General features: G+C 47.9%; 1 protein-coding gene and 1 long non-coding RNA gene across 5 annotated transcripts; one reads left to right on the top strand and one right to left on the bottom strand.

Moving 5' to 3' along the window:
* The first annotated feature begins 793 nt into the window (after positions 1-793).
* Positions 794-7,611, top strand: LOC119951385. The gene is made up of 2 exons (XR_005457602.1): positions 794-1,070; positions 4,164-7,611. It is a non-coding gene; the product is annotated as an uncharacterized LOC119951385 (long non-coding RNA).
* A 7,471-nt stretch (positions 7,612-15,082) lies between these two features.
* LOC119951356 (zinc finger protein 227-like) lies at positions 15,083-27,100 on the bottom strand. Of its 4 annotated transcripts, none has more exons than XM_038774493.1 (2): positions 27,059-27,100; positions 15,083-18,311 (listed from the first exon to the last, which is right to left on the bottom strand). In XM_038774493.1, exon 2 carries the CDS (start codon positions 17,972-17,974, stop codon positions 16,517-16,519), a length of 1,458 nt encoding a protein of 485 aa, XP_038630421.1. In that variant the 5' UTR covers positions 17,975-18,311; positions 27,059-27,100; the 3' UTR covers positions 15,083-16,516. The 4 variants fall into 4 exon arrangements, with proteins under 4 accessions (XP_038630421.1, XP_038630420.1, XP_038630422.1 ...); XM_038774492.1 differs by lacking the exon at positions 27,059-27,100 and adding an exon at positions 22,472-22,530; XM_038774494.1 differs by lacking the exon at positions 27,059-27,100 and adding an exon at positions 22,460-22,507.
* Positions 27,101-27,415: the final 315 nt, after the last annotated feature.

Here is a 27,415-nt window from a genome sequence, read left to right as displayed (position 1 = left end):
ATTGCTGCAACTCACCAATTGAAGGTCAGAAGGAGAAAATAAAGTGTTTTACTCACAGATGTTGGAGACAGGAGAAAGTGTCCGTCTGTGTGAAGCTCAATCTTCATTAACACAAAGCTGGCACTTCGATTGGCTGGAGCACCATAGTCCTTCCGGTTGTCAGCATATTCCCATGGTCAACATCTCAGCAGGAAGTTCAAAATGTGGAGATGCCGGCGTTGGACTGGGGTGAGCACAGTAAGAAGTCTTACAACACCAGGTTAAAGTCCAATAGGTTTGATTCACCTGAGGAAGGAGCTGCGCTCCGAAATCTCGTGTTTGAATCAAACCTGACTTCTTACCAGGAAGTTCAAGGGACGGGTTTTCCACTGCCCATGCGCAACTTCCCCTCCCCCCTTGGACATGCGCAGTCCCAAGCTGGGGATGGAGTGAGAGATCTCACTTTGGCCGGAGTATCAACCGGTTGCCAGGAAACCTTGTCTGGAGGAGGTGCAGGAAGAGGGGTCACAATCGGTGGGGGCGGGGTTCCCGTGTGCGCCCGGCCTTCGCACTGGAACCCGGAGACATCAGGGAGCAGCAGAGTAATTGCTATTGGATGATTCAGGCACATCGTTATTGTGACGTCACGAAGACTGCCCAGCACAGTCTCCACTTGTTCCGGTTGCCGGAGCTTCCTCCACTGTCTACCCAGCAAACCTGCTGCTCCTGTCTCTGAGTGAAGATTGAACTTCACACAGACTGAAACCTCTTCCTGTCCCCAACATCTATGAGTAAAACACTTTCTTTTCTCCCCTTTTCCGTTTATTTTCTCATTCTGACCTTCAATTGTTTAAAATCTCAGGCCCAGATGAGATGTATCCCAGGCTGCTGTGGGAGGCAAAGGAGGAGATTGCAGAGGCTCTGACAATTTTCAGAAGCGGTGCCGGAGGACTGGAGCACAGATAATGTGGTTCCATTATTCAGGAAGTGAAGTAAGGAAAAAACAGGAAATTACAGACTGAGCCTCACCTCAGTGGTAGGGAAACTTTCGAAAAAATTCTGAGGGCCAGAATTGATCTCCACTTTGGGAGGTAAGGATTAATCAAGGATAATCAGCATGGTTTTGTCAGGGAGATCACGTCTTACAAATGTGGCCTTTTCAGGAGCTGTCTCAGTGTGTAGCTAATGGTAGTACAGTTCATGTAGACTACAGGGACTTCAGTGAAGCATTTGACAAAGTGTTGCATGGGAAACTGGTCAAGAAGGTAAGAGCCCATGGGATCCAGAGCAATTGGCAAATTGGATTCAGAATTAATTAGTGGTAGGAGGCAGAGGATGATAGTTGTAGATTGTTTTTGTGACTGGAAGCCTGTGTCAAGTGGTGTTCCACAGGGATCAGTGCTGGGCCCTTTGTTGTTCGTAGTGTACATTAATGATCTGGATGTGAATGGAGGAGGTATGAGCAAGTAAGTTTGCAGATGATACAAAAATTGTTTGTATGCTAAGTAGTGAGGACGAAAGATTAAAGGGTGAGTACGGGGGGTCAGAGGGATCTTGATGTGCCTGTCCATAGATCCCTGAAGTCAGAAAGGAAAGTAGATACAGTGGTTCAGAAGGGATATGAGATACTTCTATTAGCTGAGGTATAGAATGTAAGAGCACGGAGGTTACGATGGAGCTGTATAAAAAACAGTCTTTAAGCCATAGCTGGAGTACTGAGTGCAGTTCTGGTTGCCACATTAGAGGAAGGATGTGATTGCGCTGGAGAGGATGCAGAGGAGATTCATTAAGCATGTTGCCTGGGCGTTTCAGCGATGAAGAGAACCTGGTTAGGAGTTTCCTGGGAGCAGAGGAGGCTGAGGAGATATGTGATATGGGCGGCACAGTAGCATAGTGGTTAGCATTGTTGCTTCGCAGCACCAAGGTCCCAGGCTCGATTCTCCTCCTGTCTCCATGGGTTTCCTCCGGGTGCTCCAGTTTCCTCCCACAAGTCTCGAAAGACGTGCTGTTAGGTCATTTGGACATTTTGAATTCTCCCTCTATGTACCCGAACAGGCGCCGGAATGTGAAGACTAGGGGCTTTTCACAGTAACTTCATTGCAGTGTTAATGTAAGCCTACCTGTGACAATAAAGATTATCATTATACAGATTTATGAAGGACATAGCTAGAGTAGATAGGAAGAAAGCTTTCCTTTTAGTTGACGGGTCAGTAAACAGTGGGCATAGATTTAAGATAAGGGGCAGGAGATTTAAATGGGATTTGAGGAAAAATATTTTCACCAGAGGGTGGTGGGAATCTGGAACTCGCTGCCTGAAAGTGTGGCAGAGGCGGGAAACCTCACAACATTGAAGAAATGAGATGAGCACTTGATAGGCCATAGAATACAAGGCTATGGACCAAGTGCTGGAAAGTGGGATTGGAATATATAGGTGTTTGATGGCTGGTACAGAAATGATGGGCAAAGGGCCTCTTGTTTTGCTGTAAAACTCTCTGATTCTATGAGATTTGTCTTCATAGAATCCCTACAGTGCAGAAAGAGGCCATTGGGCCCATCAAGTCTGTACCAACTCTCCAAAAGAGCAGCCCACCGAGGCCCAAGCCCCAACCCTATCCCCAGCTAACCTTATTGGACACTAAGGGGCAATTTAGCATGGCTAATCCACCTAACCTGCACATCTTTGGACTGTGGGAGTAACCCGGAGCTCCTAGAGGAAATCCACACAGACACGGTGAGAACGTGCAAACTCCACACAGACAATCAGCTGAGGCTGGAATTGAATCCGGTTCCCTCATGCTGTGAGGCAGTAGTGCAAACCACTGTGTCTCACCGTGTGTTATATGATACAGATTAGATTATTACTGATGGTTATGAAATAAAATACATTCATTATTCTTGTTTTGGACTGTAGTACAGTAGCTACATTATATATTTCCAATCAGATTTATAACAGAAGAGGAGTCCATTGGACATTTTGAGTCGATGCCGACTCTGTTGGATATTTCTGTCATTATCGAGTGGGTCCCATTCTGTAACCCTGCAGCACCCATCCAATTTCATTTAGAAATTATTATCTCTGCTTGACTCCCCTCATAGGCAGCAAGTTCAAGGACATGATCAGTCACAATCCCCTGTATCTAAACCAACTGAAACAATCCTAAACATTAAAACATTTTCAGTCCAGTAACATAGACGTAGAACATAGAACAGTACAGCACAGAACAGGCCCTTCGGCCCTCGATGTTGTGCCGAGCAATGATCACCCTACTCAAACCCACGTATCCACCCTATACCCGTAACCCAACAACCCCCCCCCTTAACCTTACTTTTTAGGACACTACGGGCAATTTAGCATGGCCAATCCACCTAACCCGCACATCTTTGGACTGTGGGAGTAACCCGGAGCTTTTGGGCAGCAGGGTAGCATAGTGGTTAGCATAAATGCTTCACAGCTCCAGGGTCCCAGGTTCGATTCCCGGCTGGGTCACTGTCTGTGTGGAGTCTGCACGTCCTCCCTCTGTGTGCGTGGGTTTCCTCCGGGTGCTCCGGTTTCCTCCCACAGTCCAAAGATGTGCGGGTTAGGTGGATTGGCCATGCTAAATTGCCCGTAGTGTCCTAAAAAAGTAAGGTTAATGGGGGGGTTGTTGGGTTACGGGTATAGGGTGGATACGTGGGTTTGAGTAGGGTGATCATGGCTCGGCACAACATTGAGGGCCGAAGGGCCTGTTCTGTGCTGTACTGTTCTATGTTCTATGTTCTATCTTTGGACTGTGGGAGGAAACCGGAGCACCCGGAGGAAACCCACGCACACACGGGGAGGACGTGCAGACTCCGCACAGTGACCCAGACGGCAACCGAACCTGGGACCCTGGAGCTGTGAAGCATTTATGCTAACCACCATGCTACCGTGCTGCCCAGACATATATCTGTCTGGCAGCCTCTGTGTCCAGGTCAGGAAGCATTGAGCAGAGATCTGTCAATCAGCCTGAATCAGCACCTTCAGGAGAATTGGGAGGGTGAATATTAGATACAGCAGAGTGAGAATGGAGGGAGAGTGTGTGGGATGGAGATTTACAACTTTTGGGGAATGAGAGAGGAAAGAATGTTCCACATAAACTACAATTGTCTGTTCTGAATTTCTATCCTATACTGACAGTGATGATATTTGTAAACTCCTTTTACAGGATATTAGAAGAGGAAGGTCTACAGACAGAAATCTCAAAACGAAACATTGTATCAACATCTGACAGTCACTCGATTCATTAGGTTCTGAATATCATTGGCCTGTCAATCTAGAAGAACAAACGTTTGTCTGTTCTGTGGGCTTCAAGAGATTTAAAACATCAGTGTGGCTGGAAAAGCACCGAGACACACACACCCGAGTGAGAGTGTTCCAGAGCACTGACTGTGGAAAGAGCTTTAACCAGTTACACAACCTGAAAAAACATCGCACCATTCACAGCGGGGGGAGGCTGTACACGTGTTGTGTGTGTGGACGAGGCTTCAACTGATTGTGCAACATGGAGAAACCGTGGAAATGTGGAGACTGTGGGAAGGGATTTAGATCCCCATCTGTGCTTGAAACCCATCGACATAATCACACCGGAGAGAGGCCGTTCACCTGCTCCGTGTGTGGAAAGGGATTTGCTCACTTATCTAACCTGTGGAGACACAGTGTCACTCACACCAATGAGAGACCCTTTAAATGCTCTGACTGTGGGAGTGGCTTCAAAAGCTCTCGAGAACTGATGTCCCACCAACGAGTTCACACAGGGGAGAGGCCATTCATCTGCTCGCAGTGTGGAAAGGGATTCACTCACGTATCTAACCTGCGGAGACACAGTCTTACTCACACCAATGAGAGACCCTTTAAATGCTCAGACTGTGGGGGTGGCTTCAAAAGCTCTCGAGAACTGATCTCTCACCATCGAGTTCACACTGAGGAGAGGCCGTTCACCTGCTCTGTGTGTGGAATGGGATTCACTCGCGCATCTAACCTGCGGAGACACAGTGTTACTCACACCAATGAGAGACCCTTTAAATGCTCAGACTGTGGGGGTGGCTTCAAAAGCTCTCGAGAACTGATGTCTCACGAGCGGGTTCACACTGGGGAGAGGCCGTTCATCTGCCCTCAGTGTGGGAAAGGATTTTCTCAGTTATCCAACCTGCAGAAACACCAGCGATTTCACTCTGGGGAGAGGCCTTTCATCTGTTCTCAATGTGGGAAGGGATTTTGTGTTTCATCGCACCTGCTGAGACATCAACAAGTTCACAAGTGAACAAGGGATTGGATTCTGCTGTTCATATTTCTGCTCTTAATTACAGCCAGGACTGCATTGTGTTCATTCTGTCAGTTGGTCAATGGGGATGGTTGGAAGGTTTCTTTCTGCTGGACTGGCCGGTCTCACGACTTTGCCTCCTGTGGGCTGATGCTCTTTGGGCCTTGTTGTGAATATCTGGTTCCAAGTTTCACGAGGACCAGAGACTGAAAGGGTATTTGGACGTTGGAAGATATTTTATTTCCATTCCTGATTGGAAACCACCAAAGCAGCCACATTGCCATGAAGATGGGCTATGGTGGTTACATGATTATTTTGTTTAATTTATCTGGGTATTTCTCACAGAAGGAAACTGTCAAGGTATGAGGGACAAGTTGTGATACATTGGGAACTTACAGTAAAGGTGTGACAATAGATAGACAATTGCTGGCATTTAAAATATTCTAACATATTTACATCAAATATAAATTCCGTTAGAAGCAAAAATCCAACAGGAAACGTGATGGAACCGTGGCAAGCAAAATTTAAGATTCCCATTAGTTCAAAGTGAAAGAAAGTGGGTAAGAATGTAGTAAGCCTGAGGATTGGGAACTTGTTTAGAAATCAGCAACGGCGGACCAAGAAACTGATGATGAGGAATTAGAATACGAGAGCAAACTCAGAATAGTCAACATGGATTTAGGAATAGGAAATCATGTTTGACGAACGTTTTGGAGTTTTTGAGGATGTCACTAACAGAATTGATAATGGGGAGTCCGTGGATGTAGTACACTTGGAGTTTCAGGATGTTCCTTAATAAAAACCCCACAGGAGGTTAGTCAGCAAAATGAAAACACATGGGATGGGAGGTAATATACTGGTGCTGCAGTGGTTATCCCTGCTGTCTACGGCGCTGAGGACCCGGGTTCAATCCTGGCCCCAGGTCACTGTTCATGTGGAGTTTGCACATTCTCCCCGTGTCTGCATGGGTCTCACCCCCTCAACCCAAACATGTGCAGGGTAGGTGGATTGACCACACTAAATTGCCCCTTAATTGTAAAAAATAATTGGGTACTTATTTAAATTTAAAATGTAGATTCTCTGCCATTTTTCTATTCCCACTACTATAAATTCTCTTGTCTCCCCCTGAAACGGACCCACGTTTGTCTTCGCTAAATATTTCCTTTTTACGTACCTATAGAAGCTTTTACTGCCCACACACGGCAGCTACTGTTTGGTGGTCTATAAACAACTCTTACCAATGTTTGCTGCCCTCTGCTGTTTCTTAGCTCCACCCAAACAGTTTCCACATTTTGTATCCCTGATCTGAGATCCTCCCTTACGTACTGACGCCATCCTTGTTATCTGCGCAGCATCACCTCCTTTTCCTTTTTGCCCGCAGTATTAGCAAACGTAACGATCATGCCTTCAGTCCCGTCATCCAACTCATTTATATAAATTTTAAAAGTTGAGGTCCCAGCACTGATCCCTGTGACACACCGCTCATTACATATTGCCAACCAGAAGATGACCTATTTATGCCGACTCCCGGTTTTCTGGCAGCTCGCCAATCATTCACTGTGAAAGACAGTTCCGGGGTTAAAGCCTGCAGATTGGGAAAAGAAAAGAATGGAAACCTCTGGATTGAATAATCACTTTGAACTGGTTCTGAGACAATTGAGTTTCAACTTCCAGGGTAGAGTAGAGAATAATTGTGGAGTAGAATTTTAGATTGTGTAAAAGGGAAAAGTTGTATTTTATACTTTAATGTGCAGGTTTCCTTCAAAAATAGTGTTTCGTTAATGTTGTTTCTATTTTGTTTGTTGCAGCAAAATCATAAAGATGTCTTGTCATGTGATCCTTTAATTTGTTGACTGCAAATTTGATTTTTTAGTATTAGTTACTGACCTTTACAGAGATCCTAATCCACAAGTTTTGACTTCCCATTTGAGCCTCGGGCACCTTTCTGTCTCTATTGCTCGTCTCAATGACAGCCAGGCAATGGAGCGGAGGGCTGAATTTAGCTGGGACCTGCGCTCCAGTTGGGAAATTGCCACGGGTGTGACACTAATAAAGAGACAGGGAGTTGCTGGAGAACTGACTGGAAAATGGACCCCCAACCAATCAGGGTTCGGCGGTGGGGTAACTGGGGCTGATGGGGTCGTGACCCCCCAGGTTCAGTGCCCCTGTGTCCAATGTGGGGAGTCACAGGAGCTGGGTACAGGGAGCTGAAGAGAAACATTTGGGTCTAGAACATTGTGAACATGGTTTTATTCTGGTTATTCTTTTACTCTGGTTGTCTTTGATCCTCAAGTCATTTTCTGATTTTTTAAATCCATGTTCTGCTTCATTAATAAACTTGTTTCATTAAAAATATATATTTTTTGGTCTTTTTCTAATTAAATTCATTCACTTTGGGGAAAGTGAGTGAGAGGGGTTGGCAGGCTCTTTAACAGAGAGTGAGCCCCTCTAAGGTAATTAGCAAGGGAGCCAGAAGGGTGGAGGAGACTTTTTCATTTGACGCACAATGTTTAAAAATGAGATTCAGGGATGAACTAATTGATCCAGGCTCTTTGAGTAGGGAACAAGGAATGTCAATAAAGGGCAACCTGGAGATGTAGTTTATCTAGATTTCCAGAAGGTATTTTCTAAGGGGCCACATCAAAGGTTATTACACATACTGGGAGCTCATGGTGTGGGGGGTTAACCTATCAGCAAGGATAGAGGATTGGTTAGCTAACAGGAAGCAGAGAGTTGGTACAAATAGGTCATTTCTGAGTTGGTAAGATGTGACAAGTGGAGTGTCACAAGGATCAGTGCTGGGCCCTCAACTATTTACAATCTGTATTAATGAGTTGGATGATGGGATTGAATGCATGGCGGCTAAATTTTCTGATGACGCAAAGATAGTTCGGAAAGTAATTTGTGAAGTGGACATAACAAGTCTGCAAAGGACGTTAAGTGAATGACAAAACTCGACAGATGGAGGATAACGTGGGAAAATGTGAATTGTCCACTCTGGCAGGAAGGATTAAATAAAACAATATCATTTAAATGGTGAGACATTGCAGAATGATGAGGTACAGAGGGATCTGGGTGGCCGTGGACAGGAATCACAATAAGTTAGTTTGCAAGTACAGTAAGTGGCTCGATCGAGTACTTAAACAGTTTAATCAGGCTTTATCGAGTGAGTTGAAATCACTTGGGAAGGCCAATGGAATATTATGTGTATGGCAAAGGGACTGGAATATAAAAGTCGGGATGTTTTGCTGCAGTTGCACAGGGCCTTGGTGAGACCATATTTGGAGCACTGTGTACAGTTTGGGTCTCCTTATTTCAGAAATGGGATAATTGCATCAGAAGCAGTTCAGAGGAGGTCGACTCCCCGGATTCCTGGAATGAGGGGGGTTATCCTCTGAGGAAAGGTTTGACAGGTTGGGCCTGTATCCAGTGCAGTTTAGAAGAATGAGAGAGGATCTCACATGTTTCAATAAGATCATGAGTGGAATTGACAGAGAGATTGCTGAGAGATTGATTCCCCTTGTGGCAGAGACTAGAATTAGGGGACACGGCTTAAACATTAGGGGTGTCCCATTTAAGAATATTGTTTTTCTCCTGAGGGCTGTGGATCTGTGAATCTCTCTTTCCCCAGAGAGTGCTGGCGGCAGGGTCAGTGAATATGATTTTGGATTGAATTTGATAGATTCTTGATTGACGAGGGAGTGAAAGGGTGGAGGAAGGAAAGTGGAGTTGAGTTAAGACCACAATCAGATCAACCCTGATCTTATTGAAAGATGGAGTGGGCTCAAGGGGCCGAATAGCCTGCGACTGAGCAGTAATATCAAAGTGCAGCAGTATTCCCATTACACTCTGGGTAGAAGAACCATCTCCAGGTATTCCCATGCCAAGCAGTGAAAACATGGTGGCCTTGACACCCAGGTGTTGTCTAGGATTCCAGACACTCTTGTGTTCTCTGTCCTCTGGGAGCTGTTTATCTCCCTGTTCCCACACAGCAAGTCGTCTGTTCTCAGCTCTGCTCGATTTCTGAGGGAGTTTGGTCCCTTTTACACCTTTCGGATCAATAAAACATTTGGTCAGTGAAGACTCAAACCACAATTTCCCATCCTGTCATCTGTCAATCATCCTTATCCAGAGCATAATAACAGGAATAAAAACAGGAGAAGTATAACACTCAAATTCAAAATAAATCCACAGCCAGTCATAGAATTTAATTTAATGTTCACTCATTAGCAAGAAAACCTGAAGTAGGGAGTCCCCCAGGATTCTTGCACTCCATACCTTGAGGGGGAGGAAAACTCTCTCTCCGACCCCTCACTCAATTTCACTCTGTTATTTTCCCATTCTGTTCTGGCTCCACCTGGGACAACATCGATTTGATTTTTTCTTCTGAATTAGCGCTGTGAGTTCCAGGTTCCTGGTACATTAGGACAGATGCTTCGAGGAACAGATCAAACATGAATGTAAAAGATTCTCCAACTGTCTCTTTGTGGACAGTTCTTACTCAGTATTATTTCTCCCAAGCCCTTCCTTGTCCCATTATCGCTTTAATTTCACTCCCACTTTGCCCATGTCCAGTGTGTTTAATTCTATCCGGATTGTTTTAAAGTCAGTTTCTCTCTGGAGTGTGTGTCAATGTCTTGATGATGTCACAATGGTGTCTCAATCCCCTAGCCACATTAACCATTTCATCTCCTGCTGTGTCTCCAGTAGCTGTGTGTGTTTGGTACCCGGTCTTCAGTCCATTTCACCGTGAATTTAGGCTTGTTATTTTTCACATGTAACAAATCACAACTGCACACCCACACCAGGATCCCAAAATCATGTCACATATTCTTAACTCTCAGATGCGCTGATGAAAAGATCAAAGTGAGTGTCTGTCTGTCTTATCTGCCCTGTTATGGTGCTGATATTTCATGTCGTGGCCGGGCTTTCAAATGTGCATTTCTTTAAAACAAAGTTGATGGGCCAAGATGTAAATATTTCCAGAAGAAAGTGATCAACTTATTCATGCCGTCTGCACATTCCAGACTTTCACTAGAGCGTCGGAGGATACCAGATTGATATATTCCATTCAACCACACCCAAGGTAAACATTCCAATCATTTATTGTCCAGGACAATATTCCCAGTATCTTTCAAACAGAAATTAAACATTCCCGTCTGATCGCAGATATTAACATATTCTGTTTGTTTGTTCAGGTCAGGCTGGGATTGTTCACCTTGGAGCAAAGGAGGTTGAGGGGAGATTTGAGAGAGGTAGACAAGATTATGACAGGTTTATTTGATTTGATTTATTATTGTCACATGTATTAGTGTACAGTGAAAAGTACTGTTTCTTGCATGCTATACAAACACATAGCGTACATAGGAAGGAGAGACTGCAGAATATAATGTTACAGTCACAGCTAGGGTGTAGAGAAAAGATCAACTTCTTACGAGGTAGGTCCATTCAAAAGTCTGATGGCAGTCGGCAAGATGCTGTTCTTGAGTCGGTTGGTACGTGACCTCAAACTTTTGTATCTTTTTCTTGACGGAAAAAAGTGGAAAAGAGTATGTCCGATGCGCCGTGGGATCCTTAATTATGCTGGCTGCCTTTCCGAGGCAGCGGGAATTGTAGACAGAGTCAATGGATGGGAGGCTGGTTTGCGTGATGGACTGTGCTACATTCACAACCTTTTGTAGTTTCCTACGGTCTTGGGCAGAGCAGGTTCAATACCAAGCTGTGAGACAACCAGAAAGGATGCTTTCTATGGTGCATCTGTAAAAGTTGGCGAGAGTCGTAGCTGACATGACAAATTTCCTTAAGTCTTCTGAGAAAATAGAGTCGTTGGTGGGTTTTCTTAACTATAGTGTCGGCACTTCCGGTGGCGTCTTTGAGGGAGTAAGTTGCACATTTGGTGGTTCTCGCTCCGGACGGACTTTTGGACCTTCCCCCCCCCCCCCCGACTTTGTTGTGCTTTTGATCGCTGGATTTGAAGGTAAAAGCACTCAGGCACTGAATCCATACATAGGTGTATGGAACTAAGAAGCAGAAAAACTCAAAAACATTAAAGAAGAAGGCACGCACGGGCTGTGTGGAGGCTGCAGCTGAAAACAACATGGCCGATGTCGGGATCCCGATGCAGACAGCCCAGCCAACAACGGAGCATCTGTTGAAGGTCATCCAAGAGGGTTTCACCGTGTTGAAACGGGACAGTTTAGACTCAATTCAAAAATCGATCAATCGGTTGGAGCACAGGCTGGATGTCCAGGATCGGACAATCCAGAAGATGGAGAAGGCACTGGAGGAGCAGGAGGATCACCAAACGGTGGTGGAGATGGAGATGGGAAGGCTGAAGGACCAACAAAAAAGGCTTCTGGAGAAGGTAGAGGGCCTGGAAAATAGATCCCGTCGGCAGAACGTAAGAATCGTTGGTCTCCCGAAGGGGGCTGAAGGAGTGGATACTGCAGCGTATGTGGCAGGCATGTTCCAGAATCTGTTGGGGAATGATGTCTTTCCTCGTCTGCTGGAGATGGACAGGGCGCACAGAGCGCTGGTGAAGCAGCCGCGGTCTGGTCTGCGTAAGTAAAAGTTATTCGGTTCTGGGGTTATTTTTTTTGTGTTCTGATGGGGGTAGTTGGTTGTGTCTATTACTTTGTGTGACCTGAATTGGGGTCTATTGTCAGGGTTTTCTTTGTTTTATCAGAGAAGTGGTTTCGATGGGCGGGGGGGGGGGGAGAATGAGGGAACAATAGATGGGAGACTTGTTGGCACCGGTGTTGAGAGCCACGAGGCTAGCTGGGTGAGATAGTCTACAGAAGCCAGGTTAGGGGGGTGGGGGTGTGCATATAGCTAGTTTATGGCAGGGGTTAGGTTACAGGGTGTTGTTGTTAGGGGGGAGGAGGGGTGTAGTTGATCTGCTGACGAGGGAGGGACTTGGGCTTAATAACACGGGGCAGCACGGTAGCATGGTGGTTAGCATAAATGCTTCACAGCTCCAGGGTCCCAGGTTCGATTCCCGGCTGGATCACTGTCTGTGCGGAGTCTGCACATCCTCCCCGTGTGTGCGTGGGTTTCCTCCGGGTGCTCCGGTTTCCTCCCAGTCCAAAGATGTGCGGGTTAGGTGGATTGGCCATGCTAAATTGCCCGTAGTGTCCTAAAAAGTAAGGTTAAGGGGGGGGTTGTTGGGTTACGGGTATAGGGTGGATACGTGGGTTTGAGTAGGGCGATCATTGCTCGGCACAACATCGAGGGCCGAAGGGCCTGTTCTGTGCTGTACTGTTCTATGTTCTAACAGTGAGGAGGTCGGAAGTGGGGGCTGCCAGGAGGCGGGCCAGGGGAGGCGCGACACATAGGCTGGGGGCAGGCTCAAGAAAGGAGATGGCTGATCGGCGAAGGAGGGGTGGCACAGTGCCCCCAACCAGGCTTATCACCTAACGTTATAGGGTTAAATGGACAGGTCAAGGGGGCACGTGTGTTCGCGCATTTGAGGGCTCTGAAGGCGGACATAATTATGCTACAGGAGACTCATCTGAAAGTAGCTGACCAGGTTAGATTAAGGAAGGTGTGGATTAGCCAGGTCTTTCATTCGGGGCTGGATACTAAGACCAGAGGGGCTGCGATTTTGATCCACAAACTGGTGCAATTTGAGGCGGGCAGTACAGTTTCAGATGGGGGTGGAAGATTTGTCATGGTTAGTGGTAAGCTCGAGGGGGTGAGGGTAGTTTTGGTCAATGTATACGTCCCGAATTGGGATGATGTAGATTTTATTAAGAAACTACTGGGGAGGATATCCAACCTGGACTCGCACAAGCTGATTATGGGAGGTGATTTTAACACAGTCCTTGATCCCAGCCTGAATCGGTCGTGTCCAAAAACGGGTAGGGTGCCAGCAGTGGCAAAGGAACTGAGAGGGTTCATGGTGCAAATGGGGGGGGGGGGGGGGGGGGGGTGTGTGACCCATGGGGAAGGGGTTTTCGTTCTATTCACCCGTTCATCAGGTGTATTCCCAAATTGATTTTTTCATCATGAGCAGGGATTTGCTGGCGGGGGTAAGGGATGCAGAATATTCAGCGATCACTATTTCGGACCATGCTCCACATTGGGTTGATCTGCAGGTCTGTGGGGAAAGCTATCAGTGCCCACAATGGAGGTTAGAGGTTGAAATGTTGGCGAACGAGGCGGTGTGCAAAAGGTTGAGGAAATGTATGCAAAACTACAGAGACAGATACCATCCTTCCCACGCCTGCCACGAAAGGGGATCCAGGACAGGGTAGTGTCCAGTGGATGGGATGGGGAGGGTTTTGGATATATATAAAAGGACTTATGGGAGCAGAGGAGACGCAGACCGAGGTGCTGAATCTTCAGTGGGAAAAGGAGGTTGGAGGTGAGTTAGAGGATGGCGTATGGGCGGAGGCATTGAGCAGGGTAAATGCGACCACAACGTGCTCCAGGCTCAGCCTGATCCAATTCAAGGTCGTCCAGCGGGCCCACATGACAGAGGCCCGGGTGAGTAAAGTTTTTGGGGTGGAGGACATGTGTGCTAGATGTGCGGGAGGACCAGCGAACTATGTCCACATGTTCTAGGCATGTCCAAAACTCAGGGGGTACTGGTAGGGATACGCAGACGTTACGACCCGGGTACTGAAAACAAGGGTGGTGATGAGTCTAGAGGTGGCAAATATGGGGGTTCAATTAGGCAGGTCCCTGTCGGATGGGATCCGTTTTTTGTTTCGCACTATGCTATTGTTGTTTGTCCACTGTTTTATCCGGTTGTTGTTTATTTTGCCAAAAATACCTCATTAAAATTGTTTACTAAAAAAAAACTATAATGTCGGCATAGGGTGGGCAGGACACGTTGTTGGTGATATGGACACCTAAAAACTTGAAGTTCCCGACCCGTTCTACTTTGTTCCCATTGATGTAGACAGGGGAATGTTCTCCACTACGCTTCCTGACATCGATGACAATCTCCTTCATTTTGTTGACATTGAGGGAGAGATTATTGTCGTCGCACCAGTTCACCAGATTCTCTATCTCATTCCTGTACTCTGTCTCGTCATTGTTTGAGATCCGACCCACTACGGTGGTGTCATCAGCAAATTTGAAAATTGAGTTGGAGAGATTATTGTCATTACACCACGCCACTAGGTTCTCTATCTCCCTCCTGTACTCTGACACATCGTTGTTTGAGATCTGACCCACTGCAGTCGTGTCATCGGCAAACATGGAGGTGGAGTCAAATTTTGCCACACAATCGTGTGTGTACAGGGAATACTGTAGGGAGCGAAGTACACAGCCTTGTGGGGCCCTGGTATTGAGGACTAACGCAAAGGAGGAGGCATTTTTGTTTATCCTTACTGATTGCTGTCTGTGGGTCAGGAAGTCAATGATCCAGCTGCAATGGGAGGAGCCAAGTCCTAGGTTTTGACATGAGCTTGGCTAGGATTATGGAGTTGAAGGCAGAGCTGTAATTAATGAATAGGAGTCTGACAGAGGAGTCCTTGTTGTCGAGATGCTCCAGGAATGAGTGTAGGGCCAGGGAGATGGCGGTGGAGCCTGCGGTGGACAGGTAGGGCCATGGTGTCTGCGGTGGACAGGTAGGGCCATGGTGTCTGCGGTGGACAGGTAGGGCCATGGTGTCTGCGGTGGACAGGTAGGGCCATGGCGTCTGCGGTGGACAGGTAGGGCCATGGCGTCTGCGGTGGACAGGTAGGGCCATGGCGTCTGCGGTGGACAGGTAGGGCCATGGCGTCTGCGGTGGACAGGTAGGGCCATGGCGTCTGCGGTGGACAGGTAGGGCCATGGTGTCTGCGGGGGACAGGTAGGGCCATGGTGTCTGCGGGGGACAGGTAGGGCCATGGTGTCTGCGGTGGACAGGTAGGGCCATGGTGTCTGCGGTGGACAGGTAGGGCCATGGCGTCTCCGGTGGACAGGTAGGGCCATGGTGTCTGCGGGGGACAGGTAGGGCCATGGTGTCTGCGGGGGACAGGTAGGGCCATGGTGTCTGCGGGGGACAGGTAGGGCCATGGTGTCTGCGGTGGACAGGTAGGGCCATGGTGTCTGCGGTGGACAGGTAGGGCCATGGTGTCTGCGGGGGACAGGTAGGGCCATGGTGTCTGCGGTGGACCGGTTGCGGTGGTATGCGAATTGCAGTGGATCAAGGCACTCTGGGAGTGTGGAGTTGACGTGTCTCATGGCCAACCTCTCGAAGCTCATCATAATGATCGATGCCAAGGCCACCGGATGGTAGTGGTTGAGGCACGTTGCCTGGTTCTCCTTTGGCACCGGTATGGATGGTGGTCTTCTTGAAGCAGGTGGGAATCTCGGAACGGAGTAGGGAGAGGTTGAGGATGTCCGGAAACACATCCGTCAGTTGGTCTGCACAGTATCTGGGTGCACGACCAGGGATCCCGTCAGGACCTGCCGCTTACCAAGGGTTCACTTTCAAGAAGGCCGATCTGACTTTGGAGGCTGTGACGGTTGTTATGTCACAGGTTTGTGTCTCCAAGGTTGCTGGGGCAGTTGACAAAGATTTGTTGGTTTCCTGTTGAAGTGAACATGGAATGCATTGAATTTGTCGGGGAGGGGTGCCCTGTTGCCAAAGATTCTTCTCGGCTTTGCAGCTCATTATGTTGTTGAAGCCGTGCCACAACCGACAAGAGTCCATGTCATTAGTCTGTGCTTCTAGCTTAGTCTGGTATTGTTTCTTGACGTCCTTGTTGGCTTTGTGGAGGTCGTACCTAGATTTCTTGTATAGGTCAGGGTCGCCTGTCTTGAATGCCTCAGACCTGGCCTTCAGTACGGAGTGAATCACCCGATTAAACCATGGTTTCTGGTTGGGTAACATAGATATTACTTTCTTTGACACACAATCTTCTACACACTTGCTGATGAAGTCTGTGATGGTGCTGGCAAACTCGTTTAGGTTGGCTGCCGAGTTCTTGAATATGGACCAGTTCACTGACTCCAAGCAGTCGCGTAGGAGCTCTTCTGTTGCCTCAGACCAGCATTTGCACGACATTCTTAACCGGATTCTCCCGTTCAGTTTCTGCTTGTATGCCAATAGAAGGAGCACCATTTTGTGGTCCGATTTTCCGAAGTGCGGTTGGGGATGGATCGAGAGGCGCCCTTGATATTTGTGCAGCAGTGGTCAAGGATGTCGGGGCCCCTGTTGGGACAGGAGATGTGGTGGTGGAATTTTGGCTGTACACTCGAGGTTGGCCTGGTTAAAGTCCCCGGCCACGATGAACAAGGCCTCCGGGTATTCTGCTTCATTGTTAGGTGTGACGTCGCTCGTGTTTGATCAGGTTGGATGAGGTTCTGAACCTCTTTGTGCAGTGAGAGCAGCTGAACGGTCTCTCCTCAGAGTGAATGCGCTGGGGGGACATCAGTAACTGTGAACTTTTGAAACCCTTGCTGCAGTCAGAGCATTTAAAGGGTCTCTCATTGGTGTGATTGACATTGTGTTTCAGCAGGCTGGATATTTGAGTGAATCCCTTATCACACACAGAGCAGATGAACGGCTTCTCCCCGGTGTGAACTCGCTGGTGTGTCTGCAGGCTGGATAACCGCGTGAATCCCTTATCACACACAGAGCAGATGAATGGCCTCTCCCCAGTATGAACGCTCTGGTGGCTCTTCAGGTGGGATAACCGAGTGAATCCCTTATCACACACAGAGCAGATGAATGGCCTCTCCCCAGTGTGAACTCGCTGGTGGTTCTGCAGGTTGGATAACTGAGTGAATCCCTTATCACACACGGAGCAGATGAATGGCATCTCCCCGGTGTGAAGTCGCTGGTGTGTCTGCAGGCTGGATAACTGAGTGAATCCTTTATCACACACAGAGCAGATGAATGGCCTCTCCCCGGTGTGAACTCGCTGGTGGATCTGCAGGTTGGATAACTGAGTGAATCCCTTATCACACACAGAGCAGATGAATGGCCTCGCCCTGGTATGAAGTCGCTGGTGTGTCTTCAGGTTGGATAAATGAGTGAATCCTTTATCACACACAGAGCAGATGAATGGCCTCTCCCCGGTATGAACTCGCTGGTGTTTCTGCAGGTCGGATAACTGAGTGAATCCTTTATCACACACAGAGCAGATGAATGGCCTCTCCCCGGTGTGAACGCTCTGGTGGCTCTTCAGGGTGAATAACCGAGCAAATCCCTTATCACACACAGAGCAGATGAACGGCTTCTCCCCGGTGTGAAGTCGCTGGTGTGTCTGCAAGTTGGTTAACCGAGTGAATCCCTTATCACACACGGAGCAGATGAATGGCCTCTCCCCGGTGTGAAGTCGCTGGTGTGTCTGCAGGCTGGATAACTGAGTGAATCCTTTATCACATACAGAGCAGATGAATGGCCTCTCCCCGGTGTGAGCGCTCTGGTGGCTCTTCAGGGTGGATAACCAAGCAAATCCCTTGTCACACACGGAGCAGATGAACGGCTTCTCCCCGGTGTGAAGTCGCTGGTGTGTCTGCAGGCTGGATAGCCGAGTGAATCCCTTCCCACAGTCCGAGCAGGTGAATGGCCTTTCCCCAGCGTGAACTCGTTCATGTCTCCGCAGGCTGCCAAAGACAGCGAATCCCTTTTCACACTGAGAGCAGGTGAAAGGCCTCTCTCCAGTGTGACTGCGTTGATGACTTTCCAGCTGGCATGGGGCTGTGAATCCCTTCCCACAATCCTCACATTTCCATGGTTTCTCCATGGTCCGGGTGACCTTGCGTCTCACCATGTTGGACGATCAGTTGAAGCCTCGTCCACACACAGAACACGTGTACAGTCTCTCCCTGCTGTGAATGGTGTAGTATTTTTTCAGGCTGTGTCACTGGTTAAAGCTCTTTCCACAGTCAGTGCTCTGTAACAGTCTCACATTGGTGTGTGTGTCTCAGTGGCTTTTCCAGACACACTGATGTTTAAAATCTCTTGAAGAAGACAGAATAGACAAACAGCTCTCCTTCTAGATTCAAAGGCCGATGATATTCAGTTCCCAAGAATCGAGTGACTCAGTCAGTTCTTGACGTTATATTTAGTTTGAGATATCCACCTCAAGCTCTTCTTGTTCTAAATTCCTGCAGAAAGATTTTACAAAAATCATCACTGTCAGTACAGGATAGAAATTCAGAACAGACAATTCTAGTTTCTATCGAACATTGTTAGCTCTCTCGCTTTCCCTCAAATGCTTAAAATCTCCATCCCACGCACTCTCCCTCCATTCTCACTCTGCTGTATCTAATATTCACCCTCCCAATTCTCCTGAAGGCACTGAATCAGGCTGATTGACAGATCCATGCTCACTGCTTCTTGTCCTGGACACAGAGACTGCCAGACAGATATATGTCTATGTTATTGGACAGAAAATATGTGTAATTTACAGAATGGATTCACTTCCTCCCCTCCCAATTCTTATGAAGGTGCTGATTGATGCTGGTCAACAAATCTAAACTCATTACAACCTGTACATCTAAGTATATTTACTGATTAGAGATGGGGCGATTCTATATAATGTAGGTACAGTACTATATTACAAAGCTAGAAATAATAATGCATGTATTTTATTACAGAAACATCAATAATATATAATACATTCCATATAACTCTGTCCAATATAAAAGTTTTTAAAATTAATTTATGGGATGTGAGAGTCGCTGGTTCAGCCAGCATTTATTGCCCATCCCTAGTTGCCCTTCAGAAGGCAGTGATGAGTTGCCTTCTTGAACCGCTGCAGTCCTTGAGTTGTAGGTACATCTCCTGTGCTGTCAGGGAAGGAGTTCCAGGATGTCGCCCCAGCAACAATGAAGGAAGGGCGATATATTTCCAAGTCCGTCTGGTGAGTGACTTGGAGGTGAACCTCCAGGTAGTGGGATTCCCAGGTATCTGCTGCTCTTGTCCTTTTAGATAGTAGTGGTCATGGGTTTGGAAGGTGCTGTCGGAGGAACCTTGGTGAGTTACTGCAGTGCACATTGTAGATGGTATACACGGCTGCCATTGTTCGCCGTTGGCGGAGGGTGTGAATATTTGTGGAATGGGGAGCAGTCAAGCTGGCTGCTTTGTTCTGGTTGGTGTAGGACAGCATCTTGAGTGTTGTTGGAGCTGCACTCAATCAGGCAAGTAGTGATGACTCTATTACACGCCCGACTTGTGCCTTCTATATGGTGGACAGAGTTTGGGGGTCAGAAGGTGCGTTACTCGCTGTGGTCTTTGGCCTGCCCTGGTAACCACAGTATTAATATGGCTGGTCCATTTCAGTTTCTGATCAATGGTAACCCTCAGGATGTTGGTTGTGGGGATTCAGCGATGCTAATGCCACTGAATGTCAAGGGGCGGAGGTTAGTTCCTCCTTTGTAGGAGATGGTCATTGCCTTGCACTTGTGTAGCACAAATATAACTTGCCACTTCTCAGCCCACATCTGGATACTGTCCAGGTCATGCTGCATTTGGACATGGACTGCTTCATTATCTGAGGAGTCACGAATGGTGCTGAACATTGTGCAGTCATCCACAAACATCCCCACTTCTCGCCTTATGATGAAAGGGAGGTCATTGATGAAGCAGCTAAAATGGTTGAGCCTAGGAGTGTGCCCTGAGGAACTCCTGGAGCTGAGATGATTGACCTCCAACTTCCACAAGCATCTTCCTTTGTGCCAGGTATGACTCCAACCAGCGGAGAGTTTTCCATGATTCCCATTGACTCCAGTTTAGCTGGGGCTACTTGATGCTATACTCGGTCAAATGCTGCCTTGATATCAAGGGCAGTCACTCTCACCTCACATCTGGCATTCAGCTCTTTTGTCCATGTTTGAACCAAGGCTGTAATGATGTCAGGAGCTGAGTGACCCTGGTGGGACCCAAACTGAGCGTGCCATGAGCAGGTTTTGCTAAGTAAGTACCACTTGATAGCACTGTTAATGACTCCGTCCATCACTTTGCTGATGGTGGAGAGTATTCCGACAGGGAAGTAATTGGTTGGCTTTGATTTGTCCTGTTTACTGTTCCCTTTGATATCAGCCATCTCCTGGGGAAATCAGCCCTTTAACTGTGAACATTAGGAAAGAGACAAATAAATGTGTCAAGCTGAGGGAGCAAAGGATGTCAATGTCTTTAAGAGAGAGACCTGTGCCAACCTTTCCAGAGTCTGCACCCTCCCTGGATTCACTTCCTTTCACTTCAGTTGCTGCAAGTCACCAATTGAAGATCAGAATGATAAAAGAAATGGAAAGGGGGAGAAGAGAAAGTGGTTTACTCACAGATGTTGGAGACAAGAGGAGGTTTCAGTCTGTGTGCAGCTCAAGCTCACTCAGGGTTGGAGGAACAACAGCTTTGCTCGGCACAAACCTCCATGTCCAGCTTCCGCATTGAGACAATGGGGGAGCTCTGATTGGCGGAGGAGCAGAGTCCTTCCGGTCCTCCAATCTTCCTATTGGTCAACACCTCAGCAGTAAGGTCTGCACATGCGTAGCTTCCCCTCTCCCTTAGACAGGCGCCGTCCCATGTTAGGGGAGGGGCAGATCACCGACGGCCGGAACTGTCAGCAGGTTGCCTGGAAATATTGTCGCGAGGATGTGTGAAAGAAGGGAACTGTGGGTGGGGGCGGGGCGGGGCTCCCGCATGTGCGCGCTCTGGGCAATGACGTCACCGCGGAACGGATTTATTCCTGTTGGCTGATTTAGGAGGAGCTCCTTTGTGATGTCACAATATGGAGGTTGGCCAATGAGTTTCAGACTAAAACTTCCTCCTCTGGGCAACATCTGGGAGCAAATCAATGTCTCCCTTTCAGAAGGTCATAAGATATAGGAGCAGAGTTAGGCCATTTGGCCCATCAAGTGTAATCCTTTAACCCGATTAAAAACGTCTAATTCCTCCTTAAATTTACTCAGTGTCCCAGCTCCACCGCACTCTGGGGCAGTGAATTCCACAGATTCACAACCCTTTGGGGGAAGCAGTTTCTCCTCAACTCTTTAGAATTTGTGACCTCTTTTTAAAAATAATCTTTAATGTCACAAGTAGGCTTACATTAACACTGCAATGAAGTTACCTGTTCGGGCACACAGAGGGAGAATTCAGAATGTCCAAATTATCTAACAGCACGTCTTTCAGGGCTTGTAGGAGGAAACCAAAGAGGAATCATAGAATTTACAGTGCAGAAGGAGGGCATTCAGCCCATTGAGTCTGCACCAGCCCCTGGAAACAGCACCCCAGCCCAGCCCAGGCCTCCACCCCATCCCTGTAACCCACTTAACCTTTTTGGACACTAAGGGCAATTTATCATGGCCAATCCATTGTTTATCATGGCTAATCTACCTAACCTGCACATTTTTGGACTGTGGGAGGAAACCTGAGCACCTGTACAAAACCTGCACAGACACGGAAAGAACGTGCAGACGCCACACAGCCGGTGACCCAAGCCGGAATCGAACCTGGGACCCTGGAGATGTGAAGCAACTGTCCTAACCACTGTGCTAACATGCTGCCCATCTTATCCTCAGACTATTACCTCTCGTTCTAGAATGCCTGAAAGACTTGCTGTTAGGTGAATTGAACATTCTGAATTCTCCTGTGTACCCGAACAGGCACCGGAATGTGGTGACTCGGGGAGTTTCATAGTACAACTTTATCACTGTACCCAATTCACTTTTTCCAATTAAGTTGCAATTTAGCGTGGCCAATCCACCTGGGCTGCACATCTTTGGGTTGTGGGGGCAAAACACATGCAAACATAGGGAGAATATGCAAACTCCGCATGGACAGTGACCCAGATCCGGGAGCGAACCTGGGACCTCGGCGCCGTGAGGCAGCAATGCTAACCACTGTGCCACCGTGATGCCCCATTGCCGTGTTAATGTGAGCCTACTTGTGAAAAAAATAAAGATTATTATTATTAAGAGGGAATAGCCTCTCCAAAGCAGCCTGCAGGACGTGCGATAATGCAGAATCGCCGAGCAGAAACTATTAGCCAAGTTCCGCACACATGAGTATGGCCTCAACCGGGACCTTGGAATCATTTCCCATTACATTCACCTCACCACCATCTGGCCTGGGCTTGCAAAATCCTACCAACTGTCCTGGCTTGAGACAATTCACACCTCTTTAACCTGTGATTATCCCTCTCTCTAGTCACTCTGTCTGGACCTGTAAAGACATAATTACCTGCAAAGACTCGCATTCAAAAGTATCGTCTTGCATCATTGACTTTATCTATATATATGTTTCTGGAACTCACCTCTTCACTCACCTGAGGAAGGAGCTGCGCTCCGAAAGCTAGTGATTCAAAGCAAACCTGTTGGACTTTAACCTGGTGCTGTAAGACTTCTGACTGTGCTCACCCCAGTCCAACGCCGGCATCTCCACATTAAAGTAAAAGGGCAAAGTGGCCGCACGGTGGTGTAGTGGTTACTGCTGCTGCCTCACGGCGCCGAGGTCCCAGGTTCGATCCCGGCTCTGGGTCACTGTCCGTATGGAGTTTGCACACTCTCCCCGTGTTTGCATGGGTTTCACCCCCACAACCCAAAAATGTGCAGGGTAGGTGAATTGGCAATGCTAAATTGCCCCTTAATTGGAAAAAATAAATTGGGTACTCTAAAAAATTTTTAAAGTAAAAGAGCAAAGTTTATTTATAGTTTAAGAGTTACATTCCTAATAAAAATAGTGTTCAGGCATTGTTGCTTCTAGTTTTTTGCAGTAAAAGGCATAAAACTTGAAGTTTTTGCCTTTTGACTCTTTAATTTGTTCACTGGGTTTAGAATTTATCTTTTAAAGTTACTGATCTTTTCATAAATCTTGATTTAGACTACAAGTTTCAACTTTCCATTAAGCCTCAGGCAACTTATGTCTCTCTATTGCTCATGTCGATGACAGCCCAGCAACAGAGCTGAGGGCTGGAGATGCTGTCACTACTTGTAGGAGCTGGAATCAGTAGAAAGAAGAACCATAGTTTCTGGTTGAGCTTTATGTTAGCTGTCTGACCATGATGACCATATATAAATAGCTAACCAGGTAATATGCTATGATGAGGGTTCAGAAACAGACCCTGGGTGGACGGGTTCACTGAAACTGTGGGCTTGTCAGCTGTACAGTGAAACCAGGCATCCAACAGCCACAGAGACCTCTAATATTGGACACTGGGTTTAACCCTGTTCTGTATTAAACAGACCTATCTGATACTGGGGGTGATATAGTTAATCTGACCCTTAATTCATTCAATTCCAAAAGTGAATAACATTGATTCAAGTACAGTGATTACTCTGTTAATCTGTGAATAAAGAGGTGTCAGTTCATGCAGATCTCTGTCTGAACTCAATTTCATTACTTATTTTTGTTACTGACTCAGGTGCCTCTCTCTCTCTTTTCTCTCCTCTCACTCCTGCCTCTCTCAGTCTCTGGTGCCCCCCTCTCTCTCTCGTGCCTCTCTCTCCCTCTGCTGCCTTTCTCTCCCTCTGCTGCCTCTCTCTCTCTGTTATCAGTGCTTGGGAAGGCAGGTGGGATAGTTTCCTTTGGTAGCTGAGGGCCGAGAATATAAGAACAGGGAGATTGTGCTGGAACTGGATCAAACACCAGTTAAACCACAGCCGGAGCACTGCAGACCGTTCTGGTCACCACATTGCAGGAAGGCTGTGATCACACGAGGCTGCAGAGGGGATTTATGATGATGTTACTCGGGATGGAGAATTTTAACTATGAGGAAAGATTGGAGAGGCTGGGGTTGTTCTCATTGGAACAGAGGAGGCTGAGGGGAGATTGAATTGAGTTGTGTGTAATTCTGAGGGGCCGAGATAGAGTGAATATTTCCCTCAGCAGAGTCCAGCCCCTGCAGTCAAACATGAAGTGGCTGGTGTGTCAGGAAGTGGGATGAGTGAGTGACTCTCTATCCGCACAGAGAACATGTCAACAGCAGCTCCCCAGTTTGAACTCGCTGGTGTGTCAAGAGGCTGGAGGATTGGCTGAATTCCATCCCACTCCTGGAACATTTTTCAATGTCCTCTCCCCAGTGCCAGCAGGCTGCCTGACTGAGAGAAGCTCTGTCCACAGACAGAGCAGATGAATGGCCTGTCGTTAATATGTTGATGCTGGTGTCATATTGATATTGTTCATTCCGGGGACTTCCGGTGACAACATGTTGGTGGATGTCACACGTTAGGTGGCTCCTGTGAGAGTCACTGATTTTTGGACTTTTATGCTCGGTTTAGGGAGTTTCTGGATGAGTTGTTGTGGGAAGTCATAAGGAGGTCAAGGAATGTCGAAGTCCCAGAGGAAAGGTGCTGGAAAGAAGGGGGTGAGCGAAGGTCCGCCGGCGAGTGCTGCTGTGAGTCCTGCAGGAAGGAAGATGGCGGGGGCTGGGTGGTCGGGTGTGGCCGCTCCCCTCACCGGGGAAACTCTGACCGAGGTGATGTCAGAGCTTCAGACATAAGTAGATATTACCCCTTTGAACTGAATCACCCATATTCCTCTCGGTGGTCTGTTCTATTCTCTGAGCCATCACCCATTTGTTCCGGTTGATCCTCGGTCGTCTCTGAAACGGAATCTTCGATGCTTGGTTCTTATACTCCTTCTGACCCGTGTCCCAGACAGGTCAAATTTACTCTACTTCAAACTGTCGAATTACATCTTTCTTGTAACCACAGAGCCATTCGTCAGACATTGTGGTTAAAGGTGTCAACTCAGCATTTCACAATCTTTTCCATCAGTGCATTGCAGACTCTAAATAGGTCACTGGTCAAAAGGTAACAGGTCTCATTTCAAGTTGACCAAATCTTTCCCATCCTGCCTGCAATCAGTCAATTTAGCACAAACAGGGTCTTATTGCCACAGTGGAGTTTGAAAGGCTGTTTGCCAAGCGTTTGGAGGTGCTTTGGAGGGAGATGACAGCTTCACTTTAGAGTGGGTGGAGGAGGCGTTTGCACTGGTAAAGGCGGCAGAGATGAAGACGTCGGTTGAAGTGTGGGAGCAAGGAGAGAAGTTGAAGGGGGATGGAGGAGACACTGTCACAACACAGCAACCAGTTCACCTCGATGGGTGAGGAGCTGTGGAGAGTAACGGGGGTTAACAAAGGCTCAGAGCGAAGGTAGGGGACCTGGAGAACTGGTCAAGGAGGGAAAATATGAAAATCGTGGGCCTGCCTGAGGAGTGGAGGGCCTGAGGCCGACCGAGTACTTGGCAAAGATTTTTGCTGAGTTGGTGGGGGAGGAGGAAGATCCACCTGCTACGGGTTAGACAGGTCACATAGGTCACTCAGGCCGAAGGCTGGAGTGAATGAGCCACCACGGGCGGTTATGGTCGGCTTCCACAGCTACCACGTGAAGGAAAAGGTTTTGAGCTTGGCACCCTAGCAATGCCACGTAGGCACCCTGGCAGTGCCACCCAGGTGCCAGCATGGCAATTCTGGGGTGCCCAGGTAGCACTGGCAGGCTGGCAGGCGTACTGCCAGGGTACCACGCGGGCAGTGCCAAGGTGTCAGGCTGGCAATTTGCTCGCACTGAGGATCAAGTCCGGGGATGCACTGCCCATGTGAGGTGGGGTGGAGAGGCCCGAGGACCCCCTTATAGGTGAGTTGAGACATTGGGGGGTCCGGGGGTCGAGTCAGGGGATCAAGGCGGCTTCACTTAACATTATTCCAGCACTGAGGGGCTTTCCTTTTGGAGATCCTCAATGCAGGAATAATGCTGAGTGCAGCCTTGTGTGGCATTCCCCACCGGAGCAGTTAAAAAAAGCAGAATGCCAATAGTTAGTGCATGCGAAGTGGGAAGGTGTTGGTCGATGCAGATACCAAGATCTGACGGAGTAGCTGGTGAGAAGGCGGGTGGCCTTTCGATGGGTGAATGGGGCATAGTCCGGCAGCAGAGTGAGATTTGGAATGGTCGACCCAGCAAAGCTGAGAGTGACTCATAACTCAAAGACTTTTATTTTGAGGCGGCGGAGGCGTTTGTTAAGGCTGAAGGACTGAGACTGAGATGAGAGTTGGGATTTGGACTTGGTTGGTGGGGACGGGGATTGTGTTCTCTTATTGAGGGTTTTCTATTTTATTGGTGATTTGTTTCTGTCTCTTAAATTGGGGGGCGGTTTATGTGCATGTGTTGTGTTTTTTCTCTTATGCACGCGGTTCTGTATTGTTTCTTGGTATCAGGGAGGTGGGTTTTGGGCACATGGGGCTGGGTTACTGAGGAGGGGGTGGGGAGGAGAGGGGGCTCTGGCAGGGGTCGCCACATGAGGAAACGTAGGTTGGCTAGTGAACGGGAATGTGGTGGGGAGGGGCTGTGGTCATTGGTACCTGGTCAAAAAGGTTTCAATGGACCTGGGAGGTGTGAATGGTGGGGGGAGGGGATCGATCCTGAGTGAGGTGTCTTAATTTTGCTGCATAGTCCCCATAGCTCTCGACTCCCTTATCGGAAATTGGTAGAACTCATCCTTGAAATATTCAATCCACTGATCCCAGTGGAAGAGAAATCCAGGGACAAACAACCCTCAAAGGAAAGAGATGATTGGAAATATATAATGTAGCTACAGTTAATATATGTTTTTTTTAAATTAAATTCAGAGAACCCGATTAATTTTTTTTTCCAATCAAGGGGCAATCCAGCATGGCCAATTCACCTATCCTGCACATCTTTCTGGGTTTATGGGGGTGAGACCCACGCAGACACGGGAGAATGTGCAAACTCCACATGGAATGTGACCCAGGGCTGGGACCGAACCCGGGTCCAAACTTTCCAGTGTCTGCACCCTCCCTGGATTCACTTCCTTTCCCTTCAGTTGCTGCAAGTCACCAGTTCAAGGTCAGAATGAGAAAAGAAATGGAAAGGGGGAGAAAAGAAAGAGTTTTACTCACAGATGTTGGAGACAGGAAGTAGTTTCCCTCTGTGAAACTCAATTTTCATTCACACAAAGCCCGCGCACTGATTGGCTGGAGGAGAACAGTCCTTCCGGTCCTTCATTTCTTCCCATTGGTCAACACCTGAGCAAGAAGGTCAGGTTATTGACTCCTCCCTGCACATGCGCAGCTTCCCCTCTCCCTTGGACATGCGCAGTCCCGCGCCGCCCACCCGCGCGGCGGATAGAGCCGTTTCTCCAGTCCGGGGAATTGTGGGAGCCGAGGCCGCCATTACTCATCTGGAGCCCAGTCTCCAAACTCCTGGGACTGGGATGAAAAGTGCGGGTACGGGACAATCACTGGATTTGACTGTGA

This window comes from Scyliorhinus canicula, chromosome 17, assembly GCF_902713615.1.
Source record: "Scyliorhinus canicula chromosome 17, sScyCan1.1, whole genome shotgun sequence".
Lineage (NCBI taxonomy): Eukaryota > Metazoa > Chordata > Chondrichthyes > Carcharhiniformes > Scyliorhinidae > Scyliorhinus > Scyliorhinus canicula.
Note: the sequence above shows the minus strand (reverse complement) of the source record. Positions and strands in the feature narration are given on the sequence as shown.

Bases quoted from the DNA above. Each gene is read 5' to 3' on its own strand.
- LOC119951356 (XM_038774493.1), bottom strand. From the start codon at position 17,974: ATGGTGAGACGCAAGGTCACCCGGACCATGGAGAAACCATGGAAATGT.